Source organism: Eptatretus burgeri, chromosome 7 (assembly GCF_056783735.1).
Source record: "Eptatretus burgeri isolate ZD-2024b chromosome 7, Ebu_testis_v1, whole genome shotgun sequence".
NCBI classification, from domain to species: Eukaryota; Metazoa; Chordata; class Myxini; order Myxiniformes; family Myxinidae; genus Eptatretus; species Eptatretus burgeri.
Genome location: NC_140967.1, coordinates 29,150,535 through 29,163,743, shown reverse-complemented (window position 1 = coordinate 29,163,743; position 13,209 = coordinate 29,150,535). Strand labels below are relative to the sequence as shown.

At 43.1% G+C, this 13,209-nt stretch overlaps 1 protein-coding gene across 2 annotated transcripts in view; it reads left to right on the top strand.

Moving 5' to 3' along the window:
* LOC147022911 (matrix metalloproteinase-14-like) overlaps window positions 1-12,689 on the top strand; it is an 89,924-nt gene extending 77,235 nt beyond the window's left edge. For both annotated transcript variants that reach the window (XM_085887871.1, XM_085887870.1), the window contains exons 6-10: window positions 1,424-1,587; window positions 3,304-3,442; window positions 5,612-5,762; window positions 7,984-8,096; window positions 8,351-12,689. In XM_085887871.1, coding sequence (XP_085743997.1) covers window positions 1,424-1,587; window positions 3,304-3,442; window positions 5,612-5,762; window positions 7,984-8,096; window positions 8,351-8,760 — 977 coding nt within the window. In that variant the 3' untranslated portion in view covers window positions 8,761-12,689. The remainder of the gene's footprint in view (window positions 1-1,423; window positions 1,588-3,303; window positions 3,443-5,611; window positions 5,763-7,983; window positions 8,097-8,350) is intronic.
* Window positions 12,690-13,209: the final 520 nt, after the last annotated feature.

Genomic DNA, 13,209 nt, shown 5'->3' with positions numbered 1-13,209 from the left:
TACATATATATTTATTTTACATTCTTGTCTGTGGATCTCCCCCAGGAGTAATTTTTATTTTCCAAATGCTTTAAAAGAGTGAACCTATCATCTTGACTGACCCATGTGTGCATTTATGCAACAAACTGGAGCTGATGTAATTCTCAGGCGACTCTTGTAGAGTAAACGTCCCGTCAAACAATCGTGTTTCCATTGCTAGGCGTGTCATAATAATCCATGAGCGCAGTCACACCATTTGATCAGCTTGTGGGAAAAGTTAGAGTTTGAGACGGCAGCTGTTGCTTCCGCTCTGGCCTTTTGACCGTCGATCTGCAAAGGCACAAGTGACTGTTGAAAGCATTTCCATCGATTGTGACCTTTTACGTGCAGTAGCGACCCATTTCTCAGCTGTATCCACAATGGAACTCACACCACATTGTCTATGTCCTGTCACGTGTGCTACACCTGCACTGAGTTATTGAAAACCAGTGCGTACTGTTTTGTATTCTCGATAAAATCATCAAATTATCTCATGTTATTTAAATAAGTGTTTTTTTTTAAAAAAATTATTATCTGGAAGATGATTGGTGTTGTTTTATGTGTTCTCCAGTGTTATTATTCTTCGCAAGGGTTTTTAAGGCATATTGGTGCACTTACGTCAAGGCTCATGAAGACTGTTACGTGAAGTGTAAGAAACCAAATGGCATGTCGAATAGAATGCAATAACAAAATTAAAAACAAATCTTGATTAAAGGATGATTATACAAGTAGTGTCAAGACCAGGCAAAGTACTAATGAACTCAATACTCCGGAAATGACATGGAAAGTCATGGATTGGTGAGATAATATTGTGGAAGAGAAATATAGTGGGGCAACTTAGCATAACAATTGTGCATTTTGTGAGGAAAGCACCAAATTTGGCACACTAGTAGCCTAACATAATATGAACAGATTTGGATATTGGGCCATCTCAAAATTTTTGATGGCAGTGGAAAATGGCTGCCACAGCCATCAGCGGCTGAATTTGAGATGGCCCAATATCCAAATCTGTTCATAATATGATAGGCTACTAGTGTGCCAAATTTGGTGCTTTCCTCACAAAATGTACAATTGTTATGCTATATTTAGCTAAGTTGCCCCACTAATAGACAGAGCCGACGATAAGAAATTTAGAAATAAAACGCAATAAACCCACAGGAGGACGGATCGTATTCACAGAACTCTCAGTTTGGTACAATTTGTCAACAAACCTTTTTTAAAATAAAAATAAAAACACCTACTTTACAAAAAAGTTTTTTTCTACTTTTTAAAAAAAAAAAAGCCATGAATGTATCCAATGTCAGTGCAGATGCAAAGATCGTGACTTTCCAGATAGTGCATTTTATGCGAACGAAACGCAAACAGTATTCGATGGAAACATCGATTTGGATTCCCATTTTAACAGGACGACCCCATGAGCCGGAGAAGCCCAAACCACGTGAGCCGTCCACTTCCACTGACCCAGCACCTCCTCGGCACCCGGGAGATAATCCACGGACGCATCCTGATATCTGCCAAGGCAGCTTTGACACCGTGGCGATGTTACGAGGAGAACTGTTTGTTTTCAAGGTGTGTTTCGTTTATCCTTTCTTTACGACTAAACGGACTACGTCTTACGTTTCGGGTACGTGTTCAATAGGAGAGTTGGAGCATTGCTGTATTTTAAGTGATGTGCAGTGCTTATTCTTTGTGGAACCATAAATGTGATAATTATGAGTCGGTTGCCGGTCTGCAATAAATAGGAGTTCAGAAAAAAGGAATTTACGTTGAGACGTCAAAACAAATGTCCTGCTTGTTTTTCTTTGTGGACTTGCTTCCTCGAAGCGTGAATAAAGAGACAGAAATAGTTGACAGTTACATAATAGCCAGCTGTACTCCTGTGATGCTGTTTTGGACAACAACAACAACAACAACAACAACAACAAAAAAACCTCAATGAGGAATTTCTGGGAACACTAGGGGGGCTTTGTTGAAATGAACATTCATTCATAACCAGGACATTTGTTTTTCTCTCTTGCTTCCTGTTGCTGTCCCTTTTTTTTTTTTCCTTCTTCTTCTTTCATGGCATTTGCTGAGAATGCGTACACATCTTTGCCAAAATACCCATTTTCTGTGTATGTTGATAGTTTCTATGGTCCATGCATTCATAATGTGCATAAAAATCAAATTGGCACTTGTCTTAAAATGAAATGTTTACGAGGTGCATCGCAGTACCATGTGCCTAAAGCTTTGAGATGAGGAAAAAACAACAACAATAGATGGTACTGTCGAACAATCACTTAATTGTAAAGCACACACACACACACACACACACGCACCAAAAAATCCCGCGTAGCGGACCGATGGAATCGTGAACTCTCACTGAAATGGAGGTGGATACTTCCAGACCTGGGAGGATTCCGTTCCATCTTTTAAAACCCAAATATGGAGATAACAACCAACAACACACATCGCCTGCTCCTCACAAATATAATAATTCACTGAACAGTAATGGATATTTCTAAAACATTATAATAATAATATTTAAAGAATGTTGTAAGTGATAATAATAATGTTATTGTATAACGCCCTACAGCCTCGGGTTGGCTGAGCAGTTAAGGTGGCTGGCTTGGGACCTGAGAGTCCTGAACTTGAGCCCCTGTTCACCATTGAATTAACACCAGGTGGGGTTGACTCAGCCTGTCATTCTTTTGAGGTCGGCGAAATGAGTACCAGTGTACTGGAGTAATAACCATTTGGGGTAACTTGCGTCGGAGTGGCGACCCATCAGGACTGTACTCCTTGCCAATGAAACTGCCTTAGTAGCCCTATGCACCTTCATGGAACAAAAGGAATGGTATTATTATTATTGTTGTTGTTGTTGTTGTTGTTGTTGTTGTTGTTGTTATTATTATTATTCCAACACCCTATCCTTAACTTTATCTTAATCTTGAGCTTCAAAATAGTTGTTTCCTTAAAGTAAGAACTTTAGATTTTGCATCGACCTGGATCATCAGCTCAGCTCTATTCTTCATCAAGGTTTCGATCCTTTCAGCCACGAACCTCTCCGGACAGTGCGTCTAAATCAGGAGATCCACCACCTCATCTGTGTCCAGACAGCCAGTGAACCCAACAATGCAACCTCTGTCATTTACCACATATACTTACATACACACACCAAAAAACATGCATGATATGGGTATGTAAACAGCTCTTTGGGGTAGAGTGCTCAATGAAATGGCATTTCAATTGCACATCACCTTTGATCAGCCTTATTCTTGCCATTGCTTGGATGTGCCATTGCAGGGTCCGTGGTTGTGGCGAGTCAGAGATAAGCATGTGTTGGATGGATACCCGATGTCTCTCAGCTATTTCTGGCATGGCCTGCCCATTGACATTGACTCGGCTTTTGAGCGGGCTGATGGAAAGTTTGTCTTCTTCAAAGGTAAAAGTTGAAGCTGAATTTCGTCCGCTGGAAACAACTCGCAGCATTTTGTTCGGCTGTGATCATATATGTGGTCTTTAAGATTTAATACACTTTAATCCCTTTAAATTATGTTTCTCAATTACATTTTTTTTGGTGGGGGGGGGGAGGGAAAGGCTTATGAGCCACTATCATCCCTAAAATCTCAATTTCCTGTGCAAGTTGACCATAGACTGACTCCCTTGTCATATTAGTTGACCCTTTTGGTGGTGCCCTGAAAGTAATCGACCACAAACGGTGAGCTTTCAATGGAAGATCAAAATTATACAATGTGCTGTTGATCAGCTCTACAGACATAGAGACAAAAAGGAGGAACTGCAATTATTGCGCAACTGCATCAGCATCTCTTGACAGAAGGTCGGTGCTACCAAATAATTAATTATCTTGGTAAGAATTCTGTTGGGTGGTTTGCAGTTGCCTTCCCAGCAGTTAGTCAGGACAGGAATTTGTTCAGTGTGCGGGTGATAGCTCACCGACTCTTCACGGAAGACACTGACAGATCGTCAACAGCCACCAATGGCCGGTGCTGTCAGGTCATCCGGATTAACGTCCATCCGGGGGACGGTACGCATTCTTGCCTTGCCCTTCATGTGACACACCAGGTTGACAATACAAGCCTGGTGTTGGTTTCGTGGTTAGGGTGGCTGGCTTGGGATATGTGGGGTCCTGAGTTCAAGCCCTTTTGGCCACTGAATTAACACCATGTGGAGTTGACTCAGCCTGTCATCCTTCTGAGGTCCTTGAAATGAGTACCAGTGTACTGGTAATAGGGGCATTGCATCAGTGGCACAGCCGCGCCTCAGCCAATAATGCAACCAGTAGCCTTTTGCTGCATATGAAGGAGGAGGACGACAGTTTATAGCTGTGTTTAATTTTCAAACCCAGGCCAAAGAGAGTTTGAAGGCAAGAATGCACATCTCTCGGAGACATCCAGTCCACAGCTGCACATATACATGAGACATAAGATTTAATGTTGCTTTTGTTTGAATTGATGAAACGGCAGGCACAGAAAACTGGTAATCACAGCGTTCATTATTTGTTTATTACCGCTGCCACCGAACATGGGAGGAGGTTGTTTTCACTCCTGTCTGTTTGTTTGTTACTTGGCAAATAAAAAATTTTCGCCAGCGATGTTGGTCTGTAGCGTGTGTCTGTTTGTCACTCGATTTTTGGCCACAGTTTTCAAGCAATCTTTCTAAAATATTTTTTTTATGTATGTAGGTGACCGGCCAAGGATAGCAACGCTTACTTTCAGTGAAGATCCCAATCCGGATCCGGATCTGAGAAATTTTTAAGTGATTCTTCACCATCGAGAGATCGGGCTAAACCAATAAATAACACGATATCTCAAAAAGTTGGGGACTGATTCGGATGAACCTTTGTGGACAGGTTGGGTGTGTGACCACGACGAATCGATTCGATTTTGGTGAAGATCCGGATCCGGATCCGACTACTCCAAGTTTTTCAAGTGATTCTTCACCTTTGAGAGTAGGGGCTCAAAAACGATATCTAACACGATATCTCAAAAATGTATTCGGCCAGATATGTTCTCGTGGATCAGGCATTACAGGGTGGAGGGATGTGCTCTACCAAGTGCCCTTCTCGGTTATAATGCATCCACCAAGTTTCATCCGAAATCATCCATAACTTTTTGAGATATCGTGCTCACAAACAGACTGACAAGTGTGTGTGTGTGCATTAAGTATATCGTTTTTGGCTCTATCTCTCAATGGCGAAAAAATCACGAAAAAAGTTCTCGGATCCGGATCAGGATCTTCACCAAAAATCGAATCAATTCATCCTTGTCACACACTCAACCTCTCCACCAAGTTTTGTCCAAATCCGTCGATAACTTCTTGAGATGTCCTGCTCACAGAGAAACAAAGACAAACAGCAGTGAAAAGATAACGTCCATCCATGTCCGGTGGCAGAGGTAACGAGGCGGCGCACTGCTTGGTGCTCAGGTGGTTAAATGTAAGGAAAGATTGTCACGGTTAAATGCAAGTTAGTCAAAGTGCTGTCGACATGCTATTTTCTCTGTTAAATAAGTGATGAACATGTCTTTTTTTTTCTCTCTCTCTCTCTTTTTTTTTTCATCTCCCTAAACTGCATCCCTCCTCCTTTCCGAAGGTTCGAAGTACTGGGTGTTTGATGAGGCAACACCATTACGCGGCTACCCCCAACCACTAATACATCTTGGCACAGGGCTCCCGACGGATAGAATCCATGCCGCAGTGAGCTGGGAACCCCAGCGCAGGACGTACTACTTCCAAGGAGACAAGTAGGTTTCGCAGAAGTCATTTGGGCATAAATCGTCTTTCTTTTTACATTAATAATTGATGTAAAATTTTGTGGGTGGTGTGCTCATAAAGAGGGCCTGTTTGACATGGGTGCACACCTTCTTGTCCTCCTTGAACACGTCGATTTGTTGAGCTTTAATCATTAGCTTACTGGCTAGTTCTTCTGATCGGTGATTACAAAAGGTGTGAGAATATAACTTCGTGATTAATAATTTGGTTTTTCTCTACTGGTTGGAAAGAAATTTTTGCTGAAAATGTGACTTATGAAATTGTGGCCCAATCTTGAAGCTATCTGCAGGCTGATCCCTGGAAGAACGTTTGTCTCTTGAATGTTTTGCTTCAACTTGTGGCTTTTTCTACACATTTAATCTTTTTTTTCCTTTACTTCTACCGGTCGCATCAGAAATAGAGAAACTTGGTTTCATTGCATTTCATTGTTATTGTGTCATTCACAAATTAAATTAAAAGAACAATACAAATGCCATCATTACACTTCCGCCGCTGAAAGTGGATGGAGGTTATGTTTTCACCCCGTCTGTGTGTTTGTCTGTCTGTGAGCAGGATATCTCAAAACGTTACGGACAAATTCGGCCGAAATTTGGTGGACAGGTTGGGTGCATGACGGGGACGAAGTGATTCGTTTTGGTGAAGAACCAGATCTGGATATGGATGCGGGAATTTTTTAAGTGATTCTTCACCATTGAGTGATCGGGCCAAAATCGATATATAGCATGATATCTCAAAAAGTTATGAACGGATTCGGACAAAACTTGGTGGACAGGTTGGGTGTGTGACGAAGATGAACTGATTCGATTTTGATGCAGATCCAGATCCGAATTTTTAATTTTTTTTTTTCATCATTCTTCACCATTGAGAGATGGGGCCAAAAACGAAAGATAGCATGATATTCCAAAAAGTTGTGGATGGATTATGACGAGACTTGGTAGATGATTTGGGTAGGTGACAAGAACCTGTGGTCAAGTGATTGTCGTCCTGCTTACAGGGGAATTCGCACATTGCGTTCCGCCAAGCATGTCCCTCGGTGTACTGCAGTTAGAGCGGAAGCTGGTGGGCTCTTGACAGAAGAGTCCGAAGCGAAGGCCCGTTGGGCCGGTTACTTCGAGCGGCTGCACTCGGCTGATCCACCAGCTGTTATGTTGGATGTCAGGGGTGTTACAATCCCTGTTGCTGCTGACCTTTCAATCAACTGTGATCCACCTTCGTTTGTGGAAACACAGGCTGTGGTGAACCGGTTGAAATGGGGATCTGTGGGATCTGTGGCATCCATGCTGAACTTCTCAAGGCTGGTAGAAATGCTGCACTCGTGTCGTTGCATGCAGTTCTGTGCTCTGCCTGGAACACGGGCATCATCCTAACTGATTGGAAGAGGGGCCTTGTCCTTCGCAATGTGCGAATTCCCCTGTCAGCAGGACTTGCTTTATCGATTGTGAGACTTGGACTCTGACCAGGGATCTGAGACGGAGATGCAACTCCTTTGGTACCGGGTCTCTTCGGAGAATCCTTGGCTATCGCTGGTCGGACTTTGTGTCCAACGAGCGGTTGCTGAGAGAGACTCAAATGAGATTTGTTACCTGCATCGTCCGTGAGCGTCAACTGCGGCTGTATGGACATGTGGCTCGTTTTTCTTACGCTGATCCTGCTCACCAGATTCTCTCAGCGAGGGAGTCTCGTGAGTAGAGGAGGCCAGTGGGCCGACCACGTTCCTCGTAGTTGCAGCAGGTTGATCGGCATCTCAAGGAGATGGGGGTGGGCCAGGAATCTGCCTGCGGAATGGCCAGATGGAGGCCCCTGGAGTACCGGCGGAAAGTGGACGCAGCGACACGCTGCTCCGGTGTACGCTCCCATACCTGACCTGACCTGACCTGACCTGACTTGACAAGAACAAGCCGATTCGATTTTGGCTCAGGTCCGGATGCAAATCCGACCTATCAGTGGAATACAAAACGTAAACTGTTCAGCCTGGCAGAGGTATGCGCTCTACCGAGTGTTGTTCTAGTTTTAACAATATTTTTGTCCAGATAATTGTTTGTTTTGTGGCGGATGGATGCGTGGCTTACGTTGTTTCCATGACTTTAATATTTGCATGTACAGTAGCTTTAAATTGAATGCCTTACAAATACATCTCAGGAAACAGCATTTTCTAACTATCCCTTCACTGTGCCATGGTCATGTCCTGCACAGGTACTGGCGATACAATGAGGTACGCCATGAGCTCGAGTCCGGGTATCCCAAACCTATCGACGTGTGGGGAATTCCCAGCTTTCCACAGGCTGCTTTCGTTGACAGAAGTGGAGGTGAGTAATAATGCAGAGAAAGAAAGGTCTCGCTCTAACTGCTGGAGGACGTTGGTGTTGCAAGTGACTATTGAACGTCTGTGGTACTTTCAATGTTGTGCATTCAGATTCACTTGCATATTATCCAAGTAATGGGGGAGGGGGTCGGTTGATCAAAATCAAGTGAAGGATGAGGAAAGGATATCATGAATAAAAGGAGGTGAGGGAATGTAGATAGCTGTTATGTTTTTGACATTGTTTATTGTGCTCGACAGTGTATACCTACTTTATGAAAGGAAACAAGTACTGGGCTTTCCACAACAAGGACAATCGTCCAGAGCCAGGATACCCAAAATCGCTACTCGTAGATTGGCTGGGTTGCACCAGCGATGATGTTCTAACGGATGGTGACGAAGAGAACACCAGCGAAGACGAACACAGGCCCACGGTTTTCGGAGACGATGGGCGATCGGATGATGATGATGATGATGATGATGATACGCAAGCTGAGGACAACCCCGAGATGGAGCCCGCTAAACCAGGCGTTGACATCTGGGCCGTGGTCTTGCCGTGCATGCTGATCGCCGGTCTTTTACTCGGCATCATTGCCGTGGTACTGGTACGGCGGCGCGGTGCACCAAAGCCACTTCGTTACTGCCAGCGTTCCATGCAGCAATGGGTTTAAACACCTTTATTTGCCACATCTCCCAGGTTGAATGAAGTGTGACAGACTTCAACTATACCACAGTATACCATATAAATACTATGATATTGCTAAAACTTTACTAATGGGTCTATTTTATTGTACACTGTGGTACAGAGTAATCTTTCAAATTTATTGAAAATTTCACGAGTTGTGTCCTGCCCTGGCCAACACTCTGCGCTGATTGTGTTCTATGCACAATTGCGTCTGGATGCATTCCTCATCGCAGGACGGAATTTTTATGCCTCCTCCACCGTGGTGACCTTATCTCCAGATTTCGCATCCAAACTTCCTGGATAACGCAGTTTGATTGGTGCCATCGCCGACTGAACAACAAACTGACGTTTCATTTCCCAGCACAGAAAACCTCCGTAGCCATCATGATCTGAGCTTCACAAATATTGAGTTGATAGTTATTTGGCGATTATTTACGCCCTTCTTTTATTTCCCTTTCATTTCCTCCTTCTTCTTCTTCTTCTTCTTGTTGTTTTCTTTTTACTCTGCACATTGTCCTTACCACCTCAACCGCCCAAGCTGACGTTACCACTTTGTTATAATTGCTGTTTGGACACCAGATTTTACGCATACAAGTGTTGCCTTAAGCGTATCTGGTATGCCGTGATTGTTTGAGCCGGTTTAGCAGCTTATCGAGCCAAATCGTTCTGTTACTCGGATTCTTGCAGCGACACTGCCTCATCTAAGTCTGCCAATGAGGTCGACTAGAATCGGGGTCTCTTTCCCCCTATAATTTTAAGATCTCAAGTTTTTTTGCTTGCTATAAATCCATATTGCGAGTAGATGCACAAGAAGACCTTTCCAATGTTACAAGCAAATTCTCACGTGTTCTTACCATGATGTGCCTTTTGCCAGGGGGTGGGGAAGAGCCAAACTGTCGTATTTGATGCCACTGCTGTTAACACTGTGATTTAGGGCCCCGTGCCTTCAACACCTAACACTATATTAGTGCCTTTTAAAAATCGATGTGGCATCATCATTTTGTTTACCAATCAAAACCAAAGATGGGTAATGGATATGATGTATCGTTGAGTATTAGCCTTTGTTTAACGATGGAGTTTCACATTTTTTCTGCAGGCTGATCCTTCATTTCCATGTTGTAAGAACCTCTTGTGTTCCGAGCAGCAAGAGATCAATTCTCCCCATTAATGCTTTGAGAGCGTCTCAGATAGTGAAACAGCTTAAGAGAGTCGTAAAGCGGCAAATCATGTTAGTACAAGGATCAAAAATGTGCTTCTCGCCGTAAGCCTTTGTTTCCTGGGCCTCAACTTTGACATGCCCGATCTTTACTTGCACGCCTGATTGTTCATGCCATCTTCCCATGCAGTTCTCCATTCAAGCCAACGTGGTTGGGACTTGCGTGGGTGTATTGGTTCCTGCGCTGGGATGGGTGTTGCTTTCTGTACACGCTGCGGATTTACAGCTTTTGAATGCAAATCGCCATTTTATTTAACTTCTGGAAAACGAATATCCACACGAGTATATTTATACGTACGAGGAATCGATGATTGCGCACCTGGAACAAAACCGGATCGGGTCAAATCGGCGTGGAGGTTGAAGGCAATATATCGCTTGCTTTGGTACGTGTGCTCAAATTGTTTCTCTGTGTTTAGACCGACTGGTATTGCATCTGATTTTTCTGCACGTTGCCACTTTTACAAACGTTCTTGCTCTTCGCTTTTACAGGATGTAATTCCTTACTGGGTGTACAGAGTATGCATTAAAACAATTTTTGTATTTGCTTCAGGGCTGAACAGAAAATCCATAACTCATATAGATATATATGTATATATACACGTATACACCCTCCCTCGATGCGAAGTAGGTAACCTTGAAAAAATTTCGATCAGCTTCAATTCTGCAAGTTTTTTTTTTAAAAATCAGTGGCATCTGACAGCTCAGTCAATAATTTAGTGCTACCCTTCAGCTCCCTCCAAATTTTACAAACTTCTAGTTGAACTTCCTGTTTTCTCCTTTTCGGAAATGCAGTCTCTCTCTCTGTCTGTCTGTCTGTCTGTCTGTCTGTCTGTCTGTCTGTCTGTCTGTCTGTCTGTCTGTCTCTCTCTCTCTCTCTCTCTCTCTCTCTCTCTCTCTCTCTCTCTCTCTCTCTCTCTCTCTCTCTCTCTCTCTCTCTCTCTCTCTCTCCTCTCTCTCTCTCTCTCTCTTTTTTCTTTGAATTTGATCTAAACTGGGCCTCAGACAGTTTTAGAAGAATTCAACCGAAAACAAGGTCGTTCTAAATTGACATGTTCTGTCTGCGCTCATAAAGATGAAGTCACATGACTGTGACTCTGAAACCCTCACCCCCCTCCTTTCTGTGACACTCTAAGAAACATCCTCCTCCCCCCACCCTGGCCACCAAAGCATGACATATTTTGTGTATAGCCCCATCATGAAGTTTTATTAGAGGCAATGTCTTTTTTTGGAATACTCACCTCCAAAAGCTTAACTTGATGTAGACATCTTCACAATAGCAAGAGATACCTGCTATTTTTCTTGTTCTTCGCACTTCATTTGTACTCCTATTTTATCGGCATTTAATCAGAGGTCTGGATAAACTTTGTAGGGAAGAACTGGACATGAAGAGAAAATGAAAAGTTAGATTTCTGTAAGAGGAGAAGAGTGAAGTTGATGAACCTCGGATTGTGTAATTTGTGTAATGGAGGGACTGAGATTTGTAGGTCAAACCAGATTCTTCTTACCTTCGGAGTTTATCCTCCTTGCGCCATCAGCATAATCGAGCAACAATAGACGAATCGAAAACGTGTGCGCAGGCACACTGTGGTTTAGCCATCGAGGATGCTGGGTAAAGAGAAGAATCACATTCTTGGGGGTTTGGCTCCAAGCCTGTAGTTCTGAAGCTGATATTTATTTGCACTGCTGAGGTCTGCTTTGGCTTGATTGTTCGAGCTTTGTCCTTTTACCTCGCGTGATGTAACCACCGTCCCGAGACCTGACGTCTCCTTTTGGTTTTCATAGTTTAAGGCTCTAGATTAGACAACATTGTGAATGCGTAGAACACCATTTGAGCGGTGACACCATTATCGTCAGCTGTTAGTTCCTTGAGGCTTTGCGTTGAAAATACCAGACAGAGAGTGAAAAGCCGTTTTTATGCCAAATATCTTTTGGCCCTGACATGCTGAGGCAGCTAGAAATGGGCCTCGTTGGCAAGGAACGTCGCTTAGTCTGCTTTTCAGCTGTGTAAACGACACAGAACCGGCCTGTGTTTCATCCATTTGCAATAGGGATCCGATGGGCCTGGCGGGGGAGGCGTACCTTTCGGGAGATACACTCGACGATGTTTCCGCAGGCAATACACGGACGTCACCTTTCCATTGCATATCAAGCCTGTACTGAACTACGCAATGAAGAAATCTTTCAAGTTTGGCATCATTTCAGTTTCTATAGGAAAATGAAGCATGTTTACAAAACTGCTGCAATCGTAAAACTGTAATATCAGGCCAGACATTGCATTTGTTCTGGAAAACAAATGCAGCCTTTGGTTAGATAAAAACCACTAGCCACCTGTAATTCCTTCACATTCTGTTTTCTTTTGTATATGTTTCTGTGAATCTTTCCTTTTGCTGAAATTTTTTGCACTGTCGGGTTCATTCCTTGGTGTAAGGTTATTGGCATAAATGTTTTAGTAAACAAAAAAAAAATTTTTGATAATGTAATAATAATTATTGTTTTGGCCTCGACCTGCAGGACAGGGAGGTCTGTTTGTGATTTGTATGTTTCGAAACGACTTAAGATCCTCGTAACAGCATGGCATGCACCCATTTTGTGCATCGATTCACTTATTTTCTTTTCTTTTCTTTTTTTTTTATACCTTGTGCATGGCTTTGCAGGCCCGAGATTTAATGGCAGACAAAATAAATTAATCTTGTTTTGTGTTCCCTGCGTATGTGTGTGCACGCACTTTTCAACCACTGCATTGAGTCGGGGAGATTAGAATGGAATGAGGACATGTGATGTATGAGCAACATTGTGTACTCTACTAACCAGGACACCATGGGGGTGGGTGGGGGAGGGGGTTAAAAAGTTCTCCAACCCCCAAATATTACGGAATGAAGGAGATGTTGGACCTTTTAGCTACGGTTTCACATTAGGGTTGCACGTTCTTCCTATCGGTGGGTGAGTTTTAGTTTCTCGATTCACCTGCAAGTTACGTCGTGTTTCTTTTGGTTGTGAAAGATTTTCTTGGACAGGGGAAAAAACTTTTTGACTCCCCTTGAACGGTCTTGATCAAAATCCATGTCAGACCAAGCGTCAAACTGAGTTTGGATATTATGGTATGCAGGTCTGTTGTGGACTGCATTGTCACTCATCTTTGACCCAAAGTACGAATTACCCTATTGCGATTTACCTCATGTAAAAATTACCCCATTGTAATTCTTACAGGAGAAGCATGCA